This window comes from Falco peregrinus, chromosome 5, assembly GCF_023634155.1.
Source record: "Falco peregrinus isolate bFalPer1 chromosome 5, bFalPer1.pri, whole genome shotgun sequence".
Classification (NCBI taxonomy): domain Eukaryota; kingdom Metazoa; phylum Chordata; class Aves; order Falconiformes; family Falconidae; genus Falco; species Falco peregrinus.
The window spans coordinates 70,609,864-70,632,499 of NC_073725.1; the positions used below are offsets into that span (position 1 = coordinate 70,609,864).

The window sequence follows — 22,636 nt, forward strand, 5'->3', positions numbered from 1 at the left end:
AGCCACATCCCTCCTGGGATACAGGGAGCCACATGCTCCCACCACTCTCTGCTGCTAGAGGAGGGGGATATCACTGGGTCCCCCCATCCCTGCCCAGCCCTTGGAAGAGCACGGTGGCAGGGTGGGATCGGGGTGACAGAGAGGCTCCCCGCTGTCCTAGCTGCCCCTGCACAGCCTGGCTGGGGGACCAGGGGGATCTGCTCGGTGCCAGAGGATTTCCTAGAGCTTCACTATAAAGAATCTTGGACCACCAGGCACATCTGCAGCCTGGGAGCCCCAGATGGGGCAGGGGGGAGAGCAAAGTCCCTGGGAAACCCCCATCTTCGGTGCTGAGTGCAAGCGCTGGGGGTATCCCACAGCTCCCCAAGCTGGGGACCCTAGGGGTCCCAAGTACCCAGCGCTGCATCTCTACGGCTGTGGGTGCAAGGATAAGCCCCGCCAACACGCTGAGCCCCACATCCCCCACTCCACGGTGTGGAGGGGGATGCCCCAGGGGGAGGTCAGGGTGACTTTTCCCTTCCAGTTGCTCCAGCTCCTTGTTTGTCCTCCTGGCCAGGAAACAGGGCCGCTCCCAGTGTTTTTTTCCATGTCTGGGGCTCAGGTCACGATCCCTCCGGCTAGGAAAACACTACAGCCCAGCACAGGGACACCAAGCCCCACGGCACTGGGGACCAGGGAAGGGGAACGACACCAGAGCTGCCAAAGGCACCACGGTTTAATACCAGCATGGAGCCAAGAGCTCCCCTGCCCACGGTCCTCAACACTGGCAGTCGGGGGGACCCCCGCTGCCCCCCTCACTTGCCAACACAAAAGTCCCTGAAGATGATGTCGAGGACGTCCTCGGCACCCACGTGGCCGGTGATGCGACCCAGATGCCGCCGCGCCAACCGCAGCTGCTCGGCCGCCAGCCCCAGGTCCCACCGGCGCTCCCGGCCATACCGCACCAGTGCCGCCACGCAGTCACCCAGGTGGAGGCTGTGCCGGCTCTGCGTCAGGCTGGGCGAGCCTGCCAGGGGGTCCCCGCACCTGGGGGGGCAAGAAACCAGCCTGCAGCACCCCCCCCGGCCAGGACAGGGTGGCCGGCGTTCCCCCCTATACTCACAGCTGTGCCAGCTGCCGTGCCAGCAGCTCCAGGAGGTGATCGAGCCCCTCGCCCGTCTTGCAGGAGAAGAGGATGGTGGGGGGCAAGGTGTCCCCCCGGGTACAGGCGTCATGCAGGGCCCCCTGGCCCCCCCGTAGCAGGTCAGCCTTGTTGAGCACCAGGATGCAGGGAGTGGAGGTGGGGGGGCAGCAGGGACCCCAGGGCAGCCCCCAAGGCGGCCGGCTCAGTGGGCACCGCCGTGGCATCCAGCACAGCCAGCACCAGGTCTGCTTGCTGCAGCCTGGGGAAGGGGGCAACAGCATAGGGCAAGGGGCTACATCTGCCACCTCCCAGCCATCCCAGCCCCTGCAGCAGGGGGTACCCCCAGACTGGCCACCCCCCAGCCTCACCGGTCCCGTGCACGGCTGACCCCTTCCTGCTCGACAGGGTCGGTAGCATCACGGAGCCCGGCCGTGTCGCTCAGCACCAGTGGGTAACCACCAACGTTCAGGGCCACCTCCACCACGTCCCGCGTCGTCCCTGCCACCGGCGACACAATGGCTGCTGGACGCTGGCCTGCGGTGTGTGTGACATGACAGGGCTCAGGGGACAGTGCCAGGGACCCCCTGCCCTCTGGGCATCGGGGACGGACGGTGGGCTGCTGTCCTCAGGGAGGGGGAGCCTCGTCCAGGCTGCCAGCAGCCCCCCGCGCCCCGCTCACACAGCAGGTTGAGCAGGCTGCTCTTGCCCACGTTGGGGGGGGCCGGCAATGACAGTGTGGACCCCCCCCGCGGAGCAGCTCCCCACGCCGCCCATCCTGCAGGTGGGCACCGATCTCCTGCTCCAGCGCCCGCACGGTGGCATCCACTGTGGGGACAGAACAGGGGGACATGGTGGGGAGGGACAGCAGGGACAGGGTGTCTTAGCACCTCCCCCCACCCCATCAGCCCTCACCTTGGGACAAGACCTCTTCCTCCACATTGTCATCCTCGCTGAAGTCAATGTAGGCTTCAAGGTGGGCGAGAGCCTGGAGTGGGATGGGAGGGTCAGGAAGAACAGCCCAGCATCATGTCCCCAAGCCACCATGCACCAGCAGAGGACTCCAGGCAGCCGACTGCCATCCGTACCTGGGTGAGGGTCTCGCTCCAGCGCTGGTAGAGCCGGCCCAGCTCACCCTCCATCTGCCGCAGTGCCTGCCGCCGCTGCGCCTCTGTCTCCGCCCGGATCAGGTCCCCCAGCCCCTCGACCGCCGTCAGGTCCAGCTTCCCACGGCGGAAGGCTCGGCGCGTGAACTCCCCTGGCTCGGCGGGACGCAGCCCAGGCAAGCGCCCTGCCAGCCCCACAGTGAGCCCCCCTCCCCAAGCAGGGGGCACCCTCCAGCAGCACCCTGAGGGGCAGGACCAGAGGGGAGGGGAGGAGGAGGGAGGGGGGGAGCCTCACCCAGTGCCCGCAGCACCCCGCTCACCACCGCCGGCCCCCCGTGCACGTGCAGCTCGGCACAGTCCTCCCCGGTGAAGCTGTGGGGACCTGCAGAGCCGGGACATTGCTTGGATGGGTGCTGGCTGAGCCCACCACTGGAAGCTCACCCCCAGCCGCATCCGGCACACCCCATCCCTTCCCCTCCTGTGGCAGCACGCGTGCTTCGACCCCCCAGGGATTTTGGGGGACTCAGAAGAGACCCACACACACTAGCAGCTGTACTGCAGCTATACAGGAGCGGTGCAAAGGGACCAGAGTTGAGTCAGGAGCATCCCCATGGGCATCCGTGCTGAGCCCACTACACGGTGCCAGGGAAGCCAAGAGGGGCTCAGCCCTGCCTGTGCCGGGCACCAAGACCCCCGCTGGGCACTGAGACCCCCACCAGGCACCGAAACCCACCACCATGCACCAGGATCCCCACCACCATCCACCAAGACCCACCACTGGCCACTGAGACCCACCACCAAGGATCCCCACCACCACTCACCAGGATGCCCTACCAGGACCCCCAGCACAAGGCGCCAAGACACCCAGCACCGGGCACCAGGATCCCCGGCACCACACGCACCGGGAAACACCGGGAAATCCCCAAGCACCGCCCACCGGGAACCCCCCCATCACCGGGACCCTCCCCAGCACCACGCGCACTGGGACCTCCCTGCACCGCCCACCGGGACGCCCCCCGACCCCCACCTGGGAACCAGACGACGAGGCCGCGGTCAAGGGTCTCGGCGGTGGCGGGGTCGCGGATGCGGCGCAGGGCCAGCAGGCGGGGTGGGGGTGGCTCCCGCCGCCCGGTGAGGCAGCGCAGGGCCCCGCAGCTGCCCGGGCCGCTGGTGCGGATCACGGCCACCGCGCACCGGCCCTGCCCCGACGACACAGCGAAGATGGTGTCCCCCCCCCGCCGCGGAGCAGAGGCGCCGCGCCCACCTGCAATGGGGGGCATGGAGCAGGGGTCCCTATCCGCACCCCATGGAGGGGGGGATCCCTATCCGCACCCCATGGAGGGGGGGGTCCCTATCCGCACCATCCCCCCCCCCCCGCCATGGGGCTGAGAGGCTGCTAATAGCATCTCTGCCCTGCTCCGGCAGTAGCACTGCTTAAGGCATGAGGACAGATTTTCTAAGTCCCCCCCGTTCACCCCCCGGGACGCCTCCCCGTGCACCCCACAGACACACATCCCACGGGGGTGCAGCCCCCTCCCTGTGCCTTCCCCCAAGAGCAAGGGGTGCAGCTCTTCTTTCTCCATCCCCCCCCCCGCCAAGGCTGCACCCATTCCCCTGCAACCTGCCAAGCAGGCAGAGTGCAGGGGTGCCCCCCCTCTCCCGCCGCCCCATCCTGAAGGTGCAGCCTCCGCCGTGCTCACCCCTGTGCGCACCCCTTCCCCTGCACCCCGTCCCCAGGGTGCCACCACCCCGGAGAACCCCCACCCCGGGGTGCCCTCACCTGCGCCCCGCGGCGCCCAGCGCCCTGCGCAACGCCATGAGCCCCCGGCGCACGCCGCCCACACCCCGCGGCGGCCTCAGCGCAGCGCCTAGCCCCGCCCACCTGCTCCCGCTGATTGGCCATCGTGCAGAGAGGGGCGGGCTTCACCCCTGCGGCCCCGTTTCTGATTGGTCAGCGTGCCAGCAATGACTCCGCACCGCCTGCAGCTGGGCAGTCGATCGCTTCCGCCCGGCGAGGGGCTGTCCGGCCCCGCAGGGGTCCCTGCCCGCCCCCTCCCCCCCCCCTTAGGCTCCCTGCCTGCCCGCGCCGGCCGGACAGGGCTGCCAGACTGCAGCCCCCCGCCCCGGACCCTCCCAGGCGCTGCACGCCCCTCGCCCCCCGGGTGCTGCCCCCGCAGGGTGCTGGGTTGCAGTAACCCCCACACACACCCCGGGGGTCCCCAAGGTATTGCGGGGCCGCCCTGCGAGTGCGGGTCCCGGCGGGAGCCGGATACCCACGACCCCCGGCTGCACCCTAAAAATGCCCCTCCCACCCCCCCGCCCCAGTGCCGTAGGACCCCGAGCTGTTGGGGGTCCCGTGTCCGGAGGAGGGGTGCAGCACCTGCGTGTGTCCCCCAGCAGAGCCCACCCTTACTCAGTTCCTTTCCCACCGTCCCCTCTGCACCCGACGCTGTCCCCGCCCCTCGGGGGTAGGGGTCCCCTTGCCCTCTTGCCCCCACTCTGGCACGGGCTCTCCAGCAGCACTTGAGCTTTTTGAGGACCCCTGCCCCCCTGGCGGGGGCCCTGCACTGAGCACCCCACACCCCACGGTGGCTGACCCCCAGCTCCTCACCCAATGAAACTGGAGCCACTTTTCCTCCAGAGAACCCCCACCACATCCCGGGGGTATCACCCCCACCATGGTGCCTGGGGCTTACCCCTGGGCTGCGGGGTGGGGGGGTCCCACCAGCTGCCCCCCCTGCCACGTGCACCTGGGGAGAGCCCGCAGCCACCCGCGGCCCCTGCCGCTCAGTGAACCATAGAAATTTTCCCCAAGCACCGCCAGGCTTCCTTCCCCCCATCCCGCATCCCACTCCCCACTCCCCGTTGTCCCCCCTCGCCCAGGCCTGGGGGACCTTATCCCTGTCCCCCTCCCCTCCTGCTCAGGGCTCATGGACTGGGGGTGGGGGGGTGGAGGCAGGCCAGCCGGTACACAGGGCTTGGGGTACCAGCAGCCAGGACCAAGGGGTCCCCCCCCTGCTCTGGGGGTCTTCACCACCCCCCCCCCACGACAGTCCCCAAAATTTTGACTCAGTTGTTGGCGGTTTGGTGGTGGCTGGGGCCTGGGGAGGGCTGTGGGCACTGCAGTGGGGGGACAACGAGGACAGGGACGGGGATGGGGCGGGGGGGGGGGGGGGGGGCACGACAGCCATGTAGACAAAGGCGCTGGAGCAGGGAGGAGCCAACAGCAGCATGGCTGGGATGCTGGCAGGGATACAGGCAGGGGTGCAGGCAGGGATGTTGGAATCCCCAGGATGCTGGACACTCACTGCCACCTCCTCTGCTGAATCCCTGTGGACACCCCCAAAGCCCCCGAGACCCCCATGCTCTGTGGGCACGGGACAAGGTCCAGGAGCTCAGAGCGGCCACAGAGCATCACCAGGGAGTGGCCCCAGCTCTGGGGCTAGTGGGGGTGTCTCCTGGGGGGCTCTGGGGTCCTCGGGTGCATGCTGCCCTGCACACACCTGCAAGGCCCCAGCGCAGACCCTGGGTGACCAGTGCAGCCTGGACCTTCTCCCCACCCTGGGGTTCAGCTCTATGGGCCCCCCCCTTTCCCCCCAGCTCTGAGCAGCTCAGCCTTCTCCAGCCCACCAAGCAGCTGGCCCTGGCCCATGGGGGTCCCAGGAGGATCTAGGGCGGATTTGGGCTCTGCCAGACCCCCTGGGCAGGGGTAGCGGGGGAAGCACCCGTGCCCAGCCAAGGCAGGGACAGTGGCCAGTGGCCTGTCCTGGGAGATGTGCCAGCCTGTCCGTCCCCCCCTCCAACTGGGGACAGCTCCTTGTGGCACCCTTCGTCAGTGCTGGCAGCCAGCCCCTGCCCCAAAATAGCCGCGGGCCTGTGTGGGGAAGGGAGGGGGGGGCAAGCGGGACCTGGCACAGGGGTGCCCCCCACTCCAATGCCCACACTGCCGAGGGGGCTCACAGGGGGCCCTGGCCAGGCTGTGCTGGGCCCCAGGACCCATGGGGCTGAAGGGGCCCCCCCACCCCGAGGAGGGCTGTGAAGTGGGTAGCAGAGGAGGGCTCCCAAAAGGTCAGGGCGGCAGCGTGCAGCCCCGGTCGGGTTACCGGTGTCCCCCCCTGCCCAGGCACTCCAGGGAACAGCCTGACCCGCAGGGCTGGGCGCCATGCCGGGGCCGGGGGGGGGGGGATGGGGGGGGGCACGGGGGCAGGGGGGATGGGGGGCACCCTGGGGGCAGGCAGGGTAGGAGGGGGTTGGGGATGCAGGGGCAGCCCGGGGTGGGGGATGCTGAAACATGGGGCAACCCCGGGGAGGTGTGGGGGGAGCAGGCAGGGTACAGGGGGTTTGGAGATTTGGGGGACAGTCCCGGGGGTGGGGGCGCTGCAGACGTGGGACAATCCCGAGTGGGGGGTGCTGGGGACATCGGGTGGGGGGCTGGTGGGGACACTGCAACCGGGGGTGGGATGCTGGGGACACGCAGCCGGGGAGGGGGGACGCTGGGGACACGCAGGCAGGGGAATGCTGGCTGAGGACATGCAGCTGGGGTGTTGATGGGGTCACGCAGCAGGGGGGGATGCTGGGGACATGCAGGCGGTGGGGGGGTGTTGGGGACACGCAGGCGGTGGGGGGGAGATGCTGGGGGCATACAGTCGGGGGGGAGGGGGATGCTGGGGACTTGGGGCAGCGCCGAGGAGGGGTGGGCATAGTGGGATGCTGGGGACACGCAGTCGCGGGGGGGATACTGGGGACACGCAGCTGGGGTTTTGCTGGGGACAGGTGCTGTGGGGGACACGCAGCGGGGGTGACTGCTGGGACACGCAGCCGGGGAGGGGGATGCTGGGGATACGCAGCTGGGGTGTTGCGGGGGTCACGCAGCGGGGGGAATACACTCCGCGCCCCCCCGCGGGGGGCTGAGCCCCCGCCCCGCTCCCCCAGGACCACCCCACGGGGCGCGGCCGGACACGCGTGGCCGGTGCGGCGGGCGCTGGGCGGCGGCGGCCCCGCCAGACAATTAAAGGGGCCGGGAGCGCGGCGCCCCGCTCCGCCGCCTTTGTCCCTCCTCCCGCCCGGCGGCGGCGGCGGCGGCTCGGGCGGCAGCGGCGGCAGCGGCCCCATGCACCGGCCCCCGCCGCCCAGCCGCCGCCGAGCCCCGCGCCATGCCCGAGCCGCCGCTGGCAGCGCAGGACGGCGACCGGCCCCGGCGGGCCGCGGCCGGGGAGGAGCGCACGGAACCGGCGGCCCCCGCCGGCGTCCTGGGTAAGGTGGCACCGGGCGGCGAGGCGGGGGGGGCGGCTGCGGGCCGGGGGGGCAGCTCCCTGCGGCTCGATGCGGATGTCGGCGGGGCCCGTCCGGGATGCGGCTCCCCGGGGATGGGGAGGGAGGGGGCTCTGAGCACCCTCCGTGCTCCCTCCGGGACAGCTCCGTGCCCCCCCCCGGCGTTCCATCCCTGGAGGGGGACTGGGGGGTGCTGTGGTTCTCCGGGGACCAGGGATGTGCGTGTCCCTCCCCACCCCACCACTGGTCCGTGACCCCCCAGAATGGGGTCCACGCACAGGTCTGTTTCCCCAGAGTCGAACCAGTGCCCCCCCCAGCACCGGGTCCATGCACCCCCCGTGTCACCTCGGGACCGTGTAGCTCCCCCGGGAAGGTCCATTTGCCCCCCTGAGACAGGCCCATGCCCACCTCCGACCAGCTCTGTGTCCCCCAGGACAGAGATTGGCAGCAGGTGCAGTACAGGGGGTTTGAGTCGGGGTCCCCAGGCTGGGGGTTGGGGTCTCCCCCCCCTCCATGTGGCCCCGGGGGGCAGGTGACATCCCCACGGCCGGGCTGGGATCCACCGGGCCAGGCGGTGCTGGCAGGGCCCACTGCCCGCGTGCCACCGAGCGGGACTCCCGCCCGCGGGTGGGTGACCCACTTTGTGCCCCCCCGGGACACGGCCGCCCGTGGCAGGCGGCATCGCCGCCCCCCCCAGATGCCTCCCTCCGCGGGCTCCGCTCGACAGCGGGGCAGTGCCGTGCCCGTCCCCACACGCTGCAGCTCCCGTGACCTTATCCTGGTGAGCCAAGGTGAGCGGCACGGCCCCGGCGTGACGGGGGGAGCGGGAGGCCATGGGGCATGATGGGGGGCACAGGTCTGGGGGTGGGCTGGGATTCTGCGGGGCTCCATCCCCGCGCCCTGCCGGTGGACCCCTCGTGCCAGTTTGGTGCTGGCACCGGGGGCTGAGGGGGCTGGGGGCCGCTCTCGCTGGCAGTGGGGCCAGGAGGACCCCGCGGCTGCAGCGGGGCAAAGGCAGGGTTTGCCCCCCCCATGCCCAGCCAGGGCGGGGGGGCAGAGCAGCACTGGGGACCCCCCTGCAGCTTGGCCACCTCTTTTCCCATGACCTTGGGCAGGGAAGGACCCTCCAGCACCCAGAGCCGAGGCCTTGGGGTGGGCGCCTTAGGGTGGACACCCACCCTGGCATCATTGTGCTTTGCACGCGGGTGCACACGCGTGTGCGGGTGCTGCTGGCTGCCTCCGCCGCTGCCCGGCCGAGCCCCAACGGTGCCCCCACTGTGCCACCTGCGCTGCCGGCCGGGTTACACCACTCCCGGCGTGGTGTAAATAATTCAGGATGGGTGAGATCACCCTGCCGGCATCGGCGAGCTGCCCAGCAAGCGCGGCCGAGCCACCGCCACCAGCACCGTGCCCCTGCCCCAGCACCCTGGCAGCCTGGGCCTGCGGTGCAAGCTGTGTCGTGGGGTGCAGGATCGGGCCCGCTCTGGGGGTGGCTGGCTGGCAGCCTGGCGCTGTCCCTGGCCTTCGCCCACGGTGCCAGGACAGGGTGGCCTTTCAGAGCTGGGCGCCGTGGCCCTTTCCTGGCAGCGGCTCAGGCGATGAGTTTGTTGGGTCTCAGCCCAGGTGGTGGGACCCTGCTGTGCTGCCCCCAGCCCAGGGGGGTCTGGGGGGACTAGACCTGGGGTGCATTCCCTGGGATGAGCTACCGGAGCAGGTTTGGCATTTCCTGTTTTTCGGGGCCAGCCGGTCCTGGGGTGAGCGGAGTTTCCGGAACCCAGGGACCTTCCCAGCCCTGGGGCAGCTGGAGAGGCCATGACATCCCCGGGCATCATGACATCCCCCCCCCCCCCGGCATCGGTCAGCCCAGACAGTCCTGGCTCTGCCACCCTGGCTCGGGAGGGGAAACTGAGGCAGGGAGGTAGCTGGGCACACTGCCAGCGTGGGGCTGGACGACACGAGGTGCTGTGGCAGGCACCCACTCCAGCACCACCGAGGAGCCTCATCCTGTCGTCCCTGCCAGCTCCAGGCAGCGTTTTGGGATGCACCTGGTCCCTGTCAGCCCCAGGAGGTGCGATGGGGACGCTGGGCATGGGGACAGCCTGTCCCCACGGTGTGGGCACCTCGCAGCAGACAGGGGCCATGTCCCTGCACTGGCCCCTGCCGGGGGGCGACAAGAGGACCCTGGGGACTGTCCCCATCCCACCTCTCATCACAGCGGCGCGGGGCCTCCCTGGGTTTCCATGGAGACCGGCTGCTTTTTCACTCTCCCCATTTTTCCTGCGGTTTCCCATCTCCCGTAGCCGCAGCCCTGCAAGATCCTGGCCCTGCCGAGGGGCTTCGGGCAGAGGTGAGCAGCTGGGGGGTTGCAGGGGGGCACCCCGGGGCTCCCCGCGGCAGCTGGCACCTCAGGGGTGCCAGGACACATCGCCAGCTCCTCCCCGGCAGCTGTCGGGGCCTTTTTGGGCACCCTGAGCTGCTGGAGGAGAAACCTGAGCCAGGGCCAGCGTCACCCTCACCACGAGGGAATGGGGCCGTGACCTGGCAGTGGCCACCGCTGGGGACATGTACCCGCACCCATCCCATGCGCTGACAGCTGAGTCGGTGCTTGGGGGTCTGGTTCCCAGGGCTGTGGGTGGGGGCTGCCCCACGCGGTCCCGTGGCTGCTCACCCCCTGCCTCCCTCTGGCAGATAAGCTCTTCGGGAAGCGGCTGCTCCAAGCCGGGCGCTACATCATGTCCCACAAGGCCTGGATGAAGACGGTACCCACAGAGAACTGCGACGTGCTCATGACCTTCCCGGGTAGGGAGATGCCCGGGGGCAGGGGCTGATGGTGCCGGTGTGGAGCGGCCGGATGGTGGCACAGAGCTGCAGTGGGGATGGAGGATGTGGGGAGGGATTTGGGACATGGGGAGGGATTGGGGACATGGGGAGGGATGGGGGATGTGAAAACGGGTGGGGGACATAGGAAGGGAAGGAATGGGGGATGTAGGGAGGAATGGGGGATTCGGGGAGGTATAGGGGATGTGGGGAGGGATGAGGGATGGGGGACGTGGGGAGGGACAGGGGACATGGGAACGTGTGAGCACCAGGATGGGCTGCGCTGGGGGACGTGGACCATGCTGACCATCACCGTCCAGACACCACTGACGATCACACGCTGCTCTGGCTCCTGAACCACATCCGCCTCGGCATCCCCGAGCTCATCGTCCAGGTCCGGCACCACAAGCACACCCATGTCTACGCCTTCTTTGTCACCGCCACCTACGAGAGGTAGGGTCCCAGCCACATCCTCAGTCCCCACTGTGTCACCCGCCATGTCCCCAGCTGCGTCCCATCTCCCTGCAGTTTGCTGCGTGGGGCTGACGAGATAGGGCTGCGAAAGCCAGTGAAAGCTGAGTTTGGCGGAGGCATGCGGAGCTTCTCCTGCGAGGAGGATTACATCTATGAGAACATCGAGAATGAGCTTTACTTCTTCACCTCTCAGGTGGGATGCAGAGGGACGTGAGGCAGGGATGCGGGGATGCAGGGATGTGGGGATGCGGGGATGCAGGGATGCGGGGATGCAGGGATGTGCAGATGCAGGGATGTGGGGATGCAGGGCAGAGATGTGAGGACATGGGGCAGGGATGTGGGCATACAGGGATGTGGGGATGCAGGGATGTGCAGGTGTGGGAATGCGGGGATGCAGGGATGTCGGGATGTAGGCATACAGGGCAGGGATGCAGGGACATGGGGCAGGGATGTGCAGGTGCAGGGATGTAGGGATGCAGGGATGTAGGGATGCAGGGATGTAGGGATACAGGGACATGGGGCAGAAAAGACAGGTCCTGTCCCCCTCCCCAGGTGAAGAAGGGGATCAGGGAGCCCCAGCCCCACTGCAGACTGATCCAGCCATGCCCCACGCCGCGTACAAGGCGGGTGTGGGGAGGGGACAGGGGCTGGGGCTGCGGGTGTGGCAGGAGAGGGGTCGGGAGCTGGGCAGTGGGACCATTGCCCGGGGCTCAACCCCACTGCGGTGCTGCAGGAACGGCAAAACATCATCAGGTACTGGCTGGAGAACCTGCGTGCCAAGCAGGGCGAGTCGCTGCACAACATCCACTTCCTCGAGGGGCAGCCCATCAGTGAGTATGGCACGGCACGGCACACCGCGGGACAGCACACTGCGGCACAGCATGGCACACCGCGGCACGGCACAGCACACCGTGGCATCACACAGCACACCACGGCATGGCACACCACGGCACAGCACACCATGGGACAGCACGGCACACTGCAGCACGGCACGGCACTGCCACCCCACTGCCTCTCGCCCCCTGCCCGAGCTGTGCCATGGTAGCCCCAGAGGACACAAGCCCAGCAAAGGTCCCCTGTCACCACGTGTCCCCATCCCCGGGGCTGTGCGCTGGACAAGGGTGGTGGGTGGGCAGTGGCTGTGCTGTGGCTGGGCACAGAGGCCCGGTGTGCCACGGTCACCCCAAAACCATCCCCCCTGTTGTGCTTGCCCAAAGCCGTCTGCGTCAGGGTCATCCGGGGACACACGTGGGGGGCTGGGGCGGGCTGCTGGTGTCCCCCCAGCCCATCCCTCAGCCCGTGTCCTGCGGTGCAGTCCCAGAGCTGGCAGCCCGCGGCGTCATCCAGCAGGTCTTCCCGCTGCACGAGCAGAGGATCCTCAAGCGGCTCATGAAGTCCTGGGTGCAGGCAGTCTGCGAGGCTCAGCCACTCGGTAAGGTATCGAGGGGGTGGCATGGGGGGGGAGGTCTGGAGGTCCCAGCCCTGCTCACACCCTGCTTGGCCCCTCCAGATGAGATCTGTGACTACTTCGGGGTGAAAATCGCCATGTACTTCGCCTGGCTGGGCTTTTACACCTCGGCCATGGTGTACCCCGCTGTCTTTGGCTCCATCCTCTACACCTTCACTGAGAGTGACCAGGTGAGGAGGGTCAGGAAACGGGGTACATCCCTGTGTGGGGGTTGTGGAGGGGTTTCCATCCCTCCTTGCTCTGGGCTTTCCCTATGATGCTTTAATGCTGCAATGGCTGCTGAGCTGGGAGGCTCCTGAGCCCACAGTGGTGGGGCTGGGGCAGCACCATGTGGCTTCCGAGGGCTTTGGGGGGGTGTTGGGGACAGGAGGGGACCGACCCTGGTGCAGTTGGTGCCACCCATCCCACAGACCAGCCAGGACATCTGCTGTGTGGTCTTTGCCATCTTCAACGTCATCTGGGCCACCCTCTTCCTCGAGGAGTGGAAGCGCCGTGGGGCCGAGTTCGCCTACAAGTGGGGGACACTGGACACCCCAGCCGAGTCCATCGAGGAGCCCCGGCCCCAGTTCAGGGTGAGCCCTGGGGAGGTGCAGTTCCCATGCCTCGGGGGTGTCCTTGGGGCTGGGGTCTGGCTGAGCCCTGCTGACCCTGACAAGCCATCCAAGGGGGTCTGTGCTGGGTCCCACCAGAACTGGGGTCACAGAGGGGCTCCTCACCGCAAGGAGGGTCACACACTGCTGTACCCCCCCCATTAGGGCATTAAGAGAATCAGCCCCGTGACCAGCGCAGAGGAGTTTTACTACCCACCATGGAAGCGCCTGCTCTTCCAGTGCCTAGTCAGCCTCCCCGTCTGCCTCACCTGCCTCTCCTTCGTCTTCCTCCTCATGCTGGGCTGCTTCCAGCTCCAGGTGGGTCCTCATCCTGCCCACTCTGGGCTGCCAGCCCCCTCTGTGCTGACCCTGCCCCTGCCCCTGCCCCCCTCCTCACCCCTGCAGGAGTTTGTGCTGAGCATCCAGGAGCTGCCCCGGATCATCCGTTTCCTCCCCAAAATCATCCTGGCTGTCATCGTCACTGCCTGCGACGAGGTTTACAAGAAGATTGCATACTGGCTGAACGACATGGGTGCGTGGGGGCAGCACCCGGGGGTGCTTCTGGCAGGGTTGGGTGCTGGGTGCTGGGACCCCTCCCTGAGCCCCACGCTGACACCCCTTCCTCTGCTTTGCAGAGAACTACCGCCTGCAGAGTGCCTACGAGAAACACCTCATCATCAAAATCGTCCTGGTGAGGGGGACTGGGGGAGGGGCAGAGGGACCGGGGGGGGGTCCCGGCAGCTGCCCTGTGCTCACCCCCCCCTCCCCCCCAGTTTCAGTTTGTAAATTCATACCTGAGTCTTTTCTACATCGGTTTCTACCTCAAAGACATGGAGCGGCTGAAGGAGGTAAGGGCCATGCCCAGGGGCGGCGGGGCCAGCCTGAGCCCCCCTGGCGTCACCTGGACGGACAGACGGATGTCCTCGAGCCACCCCTGCCACCACCACCCCCGCGCCCTCCCGGGGGGCCGGTGTCCCCACATGTCCCTGTGCTCCTGGCCGGAGGCTGCGCCAGGTCCCCAGCTCCTGCTCCTGCTCACGGTCTCTCTCTGTCTGTCTGTTCTTCTGTCCCTTCCACAGCTCCTGCTCATCTTCTCTCTCTCCCAAAGCCTCGTGCGTCAGCTCAGAGAGGCTCTCCTTCCCTTCATCCTCCTCCACCTCCACCTCTCTCTCATCTTCTTTAAGGGCCTCCTGGGCTTTTGCTGGAGACTGGGAGTATCCAAAGTAGGAGCAGGGAGGGACCCCCCACCTCGGGACCCCCACTGCCCCCGGGAGGGACACAGGTGTCCCCAGCTCTGCTCTGGCTGGCAGTGGCACGCATGACCCCAGCACCGCTGAGGTCCCATCCCATCCATTGTCACCGACAGGGCGGGGGGTCACAGGAGGGGGGGGACAGGGCTTGGGTGTCCCACTCCGCCAGCATGGCCTCGGGGAGGAGCAGGGACCCCGCAGGGGCAGGCGATGGGGGTGCAGGGACACATGCACCCCGCCCTGGGTGCTGTCCTCCCTCCCCAGGTGACAGCGTGTGCCCCATGTCCCCGTGCAGATGCTGGCCACACTGCTCATCACCCGCCAGTTCCTGCAGAACGTCAGGGAGGTGTCACAGCCCCACCTGTACCGCCGGCTGCGCCGGGGGGACCTCAGCCTCCGCAGCCTCCGCCAGCTCGCCCACACTGTCCTCTGCCTGCTCACCCCCCGCTGCCGCCCCCCAGCCCCCCCTGAGGGGTCTCGGGGGGAGAAGAAGTGTCTGAACGGGGGCTGTGGGGTGCCGGAGGAAGAGGAGGAGGAGGAAGAGCGGCGTGAGTCGGACTCGGAGGAGGAGAGCGCCCTGGATTGCGGGTTGAAGCTGAAGAAGGTGAGCTTCATCGAGAAGGCAGAGCGGCGCGGTGGGGAGCCCGGCGGCCCCGAGGATGAGAGCTTCCTGGAGGAGGGCAGCCCCACCATGGTGGAGAAGGGCATGGACCCTGCGTCTGTCTTCGAGCTCTGTGAGGATGAGGATGAGGCCGAAGGTCCCCCTGGCAGCCCGGTCAAGGCGGCAGAGCCGGCAGTGGTCCCACGGGCTGGCCGGAGGAGGCGGGGGGCTGAGAGTCGGGAGGAGGAGGAGGGAGAGGAGGAAGGGCGGAAGCGCAACCGGGCGTCGTGGATCGACCCACCAGAGGAAGACTACTCCACGCAGCTGACACAGGCAGAGGTGGAGAGCTGCATGAAGAAGTACGAGGTGAGTGGTCCAGGAGGGCACAGGGACAGTGGGGTGCAGTGTACCCCCACAGCCCCATTGCAGTCCGCTCTTCCTCCACCTCCTCCTTGCCAGGACACCTTCCAGGACTACCAGGAGATGTTCATCCAGTTTGGCTACGTGGTGCTCTTCTCCTCTGCCTTCCCCCTGGCTGCCATGTGCGCCCTAGTGAACAACATCATTGAGATCCGGAGCGACGCCTTCAAGCTGTGCACGGGGCTCCAGCGGCCCTTCGGCCAGCGCGTCGAGAGCATCGGGCAGTGGCAGGTGGGCTGGGGGTGGCGGGGGGCCCCGGGGGGGCCCAGCTGGCCAGGGTCTCATCCCTGGCACCATGACTCTTGCAGAAGGTGATGGAGGCCATGGGCGTCCTGGCTATTGTAGTCAACTGCTACCTGATCGCCCAGTGCGGGCAGCTCCAGCGCCTCTTCCCCTGGCTCAGCCCCGAGGGAGCCATCATCTCCGTGGTGGTGCTGGAGGTACGGTGCACCTGCCGCCCACTCCGTGGCTGGCTGTTCCACTAGGGTCTCCCTGCGCGTGACAAGGTGTCATCTTGGCTCAGCCAGCCGAGGATTCCCGCAGACCCTCCCTTCCAGGGATGGGGGTCTCAGCCCTAAACCCTCTGCTGTAACCCCAGGCAGCTCCCTGCAGGCGGTGGGTGCTGCCGAGCAATGCGACGGGCCAGGGTCCCCCAGGCTGTTATTGCAGGGTCTCTCTGGTCCCCTATCCCTGGTGGGGTGCATTTTGGGACGGGTGGTGGCCGGGGTGGGGATGCTCAGCCGGACCCATGTGCCCCCTCCAGCATTTCGCCTTGTTCCTGAAGTACATCATCCAAGTGGCCATCCCCGACATCCCTGCCTGGGTAGCTGAGGAGATGGCCAAGCTGGAGTACCAGCGCCGCGAGGCCTTCAAGGTAGGCGATGCCAGGATGGGACCTTCCTTGGGGCCGAGCACACAGTTGGGACCCCCTGTCCCCGGGGCCGGTGGGCTCCCCAAGGTGTCCCTGGGGCTGACAGGCTCCCCGTTGACAGAAGCACGAGCGGCAGGCGCAGCACCACTTCCAGCAGCAGCAGCGGCGCAAGCGGGAGGAGGAGGAGCGGCAGCGGCACGCTGAGTACCAGGCTCGCAAGGAACGCGAGTCCAGCCGCGACGATGCCAAGCCCGAGGCTGCCGGGCAGGACCCGGCCCACGAGAAGAGCCAGAGCAAGGGGAAGGGCTCCGGGGGCAGCTCGCATGGCTCCGACAAGCCCAAGCGACCCAGCTCCCTCCTGGCCACCAACAACGTGATGAAGCTGAAGCAGATCATCCCTTTGCAGGGCAAGTTCCTCTCCGGGGGGGCCGGGGCCAGCAGCACAGCCACTGCCAGGTCCCCCCAGTCACCCACTGGCAGCGAGAACAAACTCCCCGGCTTCCTCAGCTTCAAGTTCCTGAAATCCCCTGAGACTAAGCGGGACGCAGGGACCGAGAAGGTCCAGTCGCCCACCAAGCCATTCAATCCCAGCAAGCTCTTCAACTTCGGCAAGTCCGAAGGGGCTGGGGGCAACGGTGCTGTGGCCACTGCCTCCCCCCAGCCCCGGCCCGGCCCCTCGGCAGACACGGGTGAGCGGCTGGTCCCCAGCAAGTCCCATCTCAACGGGGTGCCGGAAGAGGGGAGCCGAGAGGAGCCAGATAGCCGGGCAGAGGACGAGAGCGGGAGCTATAAACTCTAACCGGACCTCCCGGGGCTGCCCGTGCCCCCCTCCAGGCAGCCGTGGACATCGTCCCCCCCTCGCCGCCCCTCGCTGTCCCCTGCTGCAGGGAACGCAGGGCTGGTGCCAGTGCTGGCCCCTCGCTCTGCACCATCCCCCTCTGCCGCGTCCCCTTGCATCCCTCCAGCCCCTCTGCTGGGATCTGCTGCCACCCCAGCCCCAGCGGGGGTCCGGCCGCATCCTGCACCAAGGACCTGAGCGAAGCGCCATCGGTGCGAGCAGCAGCAGGGTCTGGCCGCAGCTTTGGATGGAGCATCCCAAGAGGTTTCCCTCCTGCGGCTCTTCCCATGCTCACCGGTGGGAGATGCCCCGGTCTGGTTCTGTGCCATGAGCCTGGGGTCCCGGCCACCAGCATCACCCCAAGGAGTCAGCAAAGGGAGATGCCATGGTCCGGCCCAAGGAGACACAGGGGAGCGTGGTGCTGCCATATCCCCCAGGACCAGCCCGCCAGACTCAGCACCACGTCTCCCATCGCGGAGCGATGCAACCACAGTGCTCGTGGGAGCGGCGGCGAGAGGAGCTCCACTCACCCGTGCCTACAGTCCCCGCCGCGCAGCCACCGCCCGGTGTCCCGCCAGCACTGGCGCCTTGCCCTGCTCTGTCCTGCTCCTGGCAGCCTCCGCGTGGATTCCTTCCCAGCACCGGGACGTTTTCCTGCCCGAAGCCCGGATGGCCGGGAGGGAGGGGGGTGAGCAGCGAGCGCCAGCCACCTGGATTCCCATGCATGGGCAGCATTTCTTGCACTAAAACCAAAACAAAACCCAACGCGAGCGACTCTCTCCCCTTCTTCATCCGACGGCTTGAGGCAGCAGAGGCGAGAGCTGGCACCAGTGCCACGGTCAGCAGAGCCTGGCCAGGTGTGGGCAGCGGCCCCAGCGACTGCAACGCGAGCTGGGATGGTCCCTTCCCCTCTCCACTTTCTTATTTTGTGGAATTATTTTGCAATAAGGCACTCGCACGTGGAGGTCATGCTGGAGCCCAGGAGAAGGAGCAGGGCGGGGGGGGGGGGGGGGGAACGTGACCTCTCCACAAGGGAGGGGTGGGGGGTGGGAGCAGCTTGGCTTCTGCCAGGGCAAAAAGGGTTTGCCATCGCTGGGTCTAGTCGTGCTTTAACAGCCGCTGTCCTTGCTCCGACTGCGTGGGGAGGAGGCTGCTCCTTGCTTTTCAGCGGCTCTGCTCGGTGCTGCTTCGCTTTAGGGGGCAGGACGGGGTGGTGGCACCCCAACGCGGTGCCCACAGCTGACATGGCTGGGGACATCCAGCCCTGCCAGCTCCCTCCTGCTCCTGACCACCACCTCTGCTCACTGCCCACCAGCCACCAACCATTTCCAAAGCAAACGGGGGGGGTGGGGGGGGTGGCAGGGGGCTGCCGGGAGCCGGGGGGACGCCTGGGCGGCCACCCCATCACTGTGCCTGGTCCAGGCCTAGGCGGTCACACAGGGTCTGCCACCCCTCTCTCCCCAAGGCCTGGGCTGTAGGAAACGTCAGGTTGTTTTTCTGCCCCCCACCATCTCTTTCTACACGTCATGTCATTTTTTTGGGGTCTTTGAATCAAGCCATTTTATACAGCAATAAGGGCAGGAGGCGGTGAAGGCTTTACCTGCTGCTCCGCTCACCTGCGCTGCAGCATGGAAGCCCAAGTGCCGCCGATGGTCCAGCACAGGCAGGGAGATGCTCTCTGGGGCCAAGGGCACCATCCCCATCCCCACCAGGGTGGGCTCCCAGTGGGGGCGAAATCCCCACGTTAGCTGGGTACAGCCCTGTGCTTTGCTGTCCCCAGGGCCAGGGCTGGCTCCCCACAGACAGCCCCGGAGGTCAGGCAGAGCCCCCTCCCTGGGGCATACGACACTCCTGGTCCCCTCCTCACCCTCCCATGCCAGCCCTGCCCTCTCCTGAGCGCAAGGAGCCAAGGATGTGGGAGAGGTTTCTGGGGCAAGGCCAGGGAAAAGGGAGCGTTGGGAAACTGGGGCACATGGGTCCCCAGAAACCCAGTGAGCCCAGCACCACCGCAGCCATGCCCCAGGGCGGGAGCAGCAGCGCGTTGTGCGATAGCAGGAGAAAAGACCCCAGCCTGTCTGGGGGGTACTAGGTGACCCCAAACATCCCTGCCTCGGCTTGGCACCCTGCTGCCTGGTCCTTGGGGCTCTGCAGAGCCCAAAGATTGCCCCACGCCAGCCTGCCCGCACCCCGAGATGGGGCAGGACTGCAGGCGACGCACGCAGCGCTCTCCCTTTCTCCATCTCATTTAATTTCTCTGCTTGGGTTTGGCTGGTCGGGGCCAGCTCTGATGCGCTATTCCTGAACACACGCTGGTCTTAAAGGGAGTTTCTTTTGGCCCATTTCCCTCCTGAGAGTAACAGTCCTGGTACCATCCATTCCTGCCCCACTGCTGGAGGGGAGGGCAGGGTCCCACTGCTGCCAGGACCCTGCAAGTCCAGGGCATTTTTAAACATTTCTCTATACAAAGTATTTCTACAAACAGCCGCCTGTCTGGTATCTCACTCTTCTGGGCAGTTACTGTACGAAGGAGGGAAGAGTTAAGTTGGTTTGCTTGGTTTTTTGGTTGTGGGTTTTTTTTCCGTTCTGTTTTATTTTTTTTGAAATTAAAAGAAATTAAGGGGGTTATTTATTTCTTTTTAATTTATTTTGTCATATTTTTGTAAAACCTGCAGAAATGCAATAAAAATATATTTCAACAAGCCTGAGGCGTGGGGTAAATTAATTGCCTGCAGCAGCCTGCCCAGCGCATCTGCTCAGGGGACAAGGCTCAGGTCTCCTGTCCCTGGGGGAAGGTGGAAGGGGACGTGAGAGGACTGTGAAGGGTGACAGCATCCCTAACGCAGGGCAAAGCTCCAAGACAGCAACACAAGGACAAGCCCCACCGGCGGGGTTCGACACAAAGCACCCTCCGTCAACCCCACCTCGTGTGCACGGTCAGGCAGAGTAAGAATGAAGAAAGTTATAGTCCTCTAAATTCTGCAAATTTATTATACACAGTATCAAACATGGAATAGTTTAAAAATAAATGCAAAAAAATCCAATGGCCATGACATTCAACTAACAGTGTATTTACAGTCACTCCACGAGGGCAGCCCTTCTGCCAACATGCAGCTTTCAAGAAAAAAACCACCTCCTCCCAGCCCCACAAGACAATATTTTTTTTTTTTGCAAAAGAGGAAAATTCAAGTTGCAAAGACAGGTTGGAAATAACACAGACTCAAAAGCTCGACGCTGCATTGCAAAAGCCAGCCTGGGATTGCATGTGCTGAACGGACCAGAGGAGTTAAAAGCAGCTGCGGACAACAGAAGGCTCCAAGCCACGCTCAGACACCCAGCAGCGATGTGCAACTGGACAAGGATGGGGCGGTTTTCAGTAAAAATACCCAATAAAGCTCATTAATGGCACACTGTGTGCTGATTAATAAGAAATGAATGCGTTTGGAAATCAGCACAACTGTAGCACGGACAAGGCAGTGACTCAGCTCTGACCATCCATTCAGATCTCATGCTATTTCTTACAGTAAGTGATTAGTCATCCCATAACCCTGCATCCCAGAGAGCCATCAGTAAGGAACAAACCCGCTCTCCACCAGCTCACTCCGCTACCTCGACGCTCCTCAGCCCCTCACCTCTTTTCAATCACACACATCTGCTGCTTATCAAAGCAGGGGAGAGTATTTGACCTGTTAAGACCTTCCAATATCATGTGTCTCAAAAAAAAAAAAAAAAAAAAAAAAAGCACTGGGTGTGTTTAACAGCAGCATCCCAGGGACTGCAGCACTGCAATTCACTGAAGAGCGAACAGGGAAGAATCATCCTGGGGATGTTCATGGAGCTGGGAGCAATGAGGCAAAGTGAAACATTACTGCTAGTCACTAGCCAAGTAAAGTTTGCTTCGGTCATCAAGGCGAGGAAATTAAAAGCAGAGATAGAGCATAAAGAGCACAAATTACCACCCTCATTGCGCACAAGGTGGCTGTAAGGCAGCTTCGCTTCCCTGCGGGGCTGGCAAGCTGAGGAGCGGGGCCATGTCTCGCCTCTGAACGCTGCCGAGGAGCTGGTTGGGGAGAGCAGGTGACAAACTGTGGAAAACCTCATCTGCCACCATGGTCCACAGGCGTGCCCACTCGCCCTGTGCCACCCGAGTGATTCAGCCAGCCACCTCCCATACGAAAAATATCCCAGTTTGAAATAGGGTTGAGTTTTAACAGTGCTGCCCTTCGCTCTCGTCAGCTGAATACTTACTTTCAGGCTTACATCAGCAAATCTTGGAACTCTACCGTAAAGGTTAAAGCCACCCAGATGCCTCCAAAAAGCATTAAGACAGCCAGTAAGATTATTTTTTTTTTTTAGAATTCCAAGAACAACCCAATTCTAAAAATCACACACGTAGGGAGCCTTAGTTCTTCACATTCAGGGACACGCTAGGAAAGCCTTGCCTTTAAAAACAGAATCTCCAAGAAGAATTTGAAAGCTGGTATTTCATTCCCTTGTTTCAATTACAAGGATGTTCTTCCCTGCAGGCCAGTTTCAGTCTTTTCAGTATCTAGAAGATGGTTTTTTCCTCAGCAGTTAAAAAAAAGATGAGATTCTAGAAGTCCTATTTCCTCCCTGACATTAAACTCTCAAGCTGACACACGTCTTTTATATAAAATATAACTCGGCTGCCAGCACGCGCATTTCAGGATGAGCTCTGCAAGCCACTGTCATTCAGCACAGGCTGGACACAACCATTAGAGCCGTAAGTCAGCTGTCAGCTGGCACAGCCAGCCCACCTGGGCAGCTGCTGACTCAGCCTTTGTGGGTGATTCCGAGTGGCAAACACCTCAGATTGGCTGTTAGACGAGAGCCCAGGGCTGCACTCTGCGCTGTCAGGGCACAGGCATTGCCAGCCAGCAGCAGAGAGCCGAAAGCGCAGTCAGCACGGCATGAAGGTCAGTCTGTGCTTAGCGAGAGCCATGATGCAATATCCCCTTCTGGGCACAGAGGCCAGGACATCCTCGGCGCCGTCCCCCCCAAAATACCCTTAGCTGCTCTCAGGTAAACACAACCCTCTCTGCCTTAAAGAAAAGGATTTCCCACTCTGTTACACACCACAAAGATGCAAACCAACACCTGAGACTGAGAGATCAGCCAGAACCCCTCTGGTCACGGTCAGCGTGTTGCGCAACTCCTCTGCTGCCAGGCTGATGTCATTAATCCACGAAAACTAATTTGTTTTCCTATTATAGATATGCACGTCTTTGTAAAAAATCCTAAAAACAAACCCTGAAGCTAGTGGTATACAGACAAGCCAGGAAACAGTAAGTGGTAATATAGCTGACAGCTGCAGTGCTAGAAAAAACAATCCAAGATTCCTGCTTAGTCTTTGCCCTTAAGGCCAGTGTCGAGGAGCTCGCTGAAAAATAAAGCTTTGAAGCGACACCTGTTCTAACTACCCAGCAGAGTGAAAAGTTTAAGAATAACATCCAGCATGTTCAGCATTTGCCTCACAGGAAACAGTCAAAGCACCGACAAGCGCACTGCATAAGGCACGCACTGGAGGGGGAAGGAAACCCATTTTCCAGCCGATCCTACTCCGAAGCCAACTTCGCCGCCTTCCCCACACAGGGCGGTGGGTACAACCCAAACGGCTGCGCGCACGCGGAGCTCACTAACAGCTTGGCACATTTACCAGGGTGACCGAAAGCAGCGGTCGGGTGAAGTGTGTCCTTTGGATTCATCACACCCCAACTCAGCAACCAGTTCCCAACAGTCACTGGGATGGGCATCCCAGCACCTGAACCAGAACACTGCTGGTGCCTCACCTC

At 64.7% G+C, this 22,636-nt stretch overlaps 2 protein-coding genes across 2 annotated transcripts; one reads left to right on the forward strand and one right to left on the reverse strand.

Annotated features, from left to right (window-relative positions):
- Positions 1 to 408: 408 nt before the first annotated feature.
- Positions 409 to 4,129, reverse strand: GTPBP3 (GTP binding protein 3, mitochondrial). Its single transcript, XM_055805178.1, is given in 11 exon segments — positions 409 to 1,026; positions 1,103 to 1,270; positions 1,272 to 1,382; positions 1,492 to 1,657; positions 1,803 to 1,872; positions 1,875 to 1,948; positions 2,036 to 2,108; positions 2,209 to 2,411; positions 2,522 to 2,608; positions 3,254 to 3,490; positions 4,069 to 4,129. Coding segments are annotated over 11 exon segments (1,482 nt in total). The 3' UTR covers positions 409 to 794.
- Positions 4,130 to 7,199: 3,070 nt separating this feature from the next.
- Positions 7,200 to 17,816, forward strand: ANO8 (anoctamin 8). Its single transcript, XM_055804771.1, has 17 exons — positions 7,200 to 7,479; positions 10,186 to 10,296; positions 10,635 to 10,767; positions 10,843 to 10,981; positions 11,522 to 11,618; positions 12,104 to 12,220; positions 12,299 to 12,426; positions 12,667 to 12,828; positions 13,012 to 13,164; positions 13,252 to 13,378; positions 13,482 to 13,537; positions 13,620 to 13,694; positions 14,392 to 15,063; positions 15,157 to 15,348; positions 15,426 to 15,557; positions 15,881 to 15,991; positions 16,110 to 17,816. Exons 1-17 carry the CDS (start codon positions 7,380 to 7,382, stop codon positions 16,785 to 16,787), a joined length of 3,183 nt encoding a protein of 1,060 aa, XP_055660746.1. The 5' UTR covers positions 7,200 to 7,379; the 3' UTR covers positions 16,788 to 17,816.
- Positions 17,817 to 22,636: the final 4,820 nt, after the last annotated feature.

Excerpts from the sequence above, each read along its gene's own strand:
- ANO8 (XM_055804771.1), top strand. The coding sequence starts at position 7,380 with ATGCCCGAGCCGCCGCTGGCAGCGCAGGACGGCGACCGGCCCCGGCGG. Across the intron at positions 10,297-10,634 it reads CGTGCTCATGACCTTCCCGG|ACACCACTGACGATCACACG; the intron begins GTAGGGAGATGC and ends ATCACCGTCCAG. Across the intron at positions 12,427-12,666 it reads CCTTCACTGAGAGTGACCAG|ACCAGCCAGGACATCTGCTG; the intron begins GTGAGGAGGGTC and ends CCCATCCCACAG.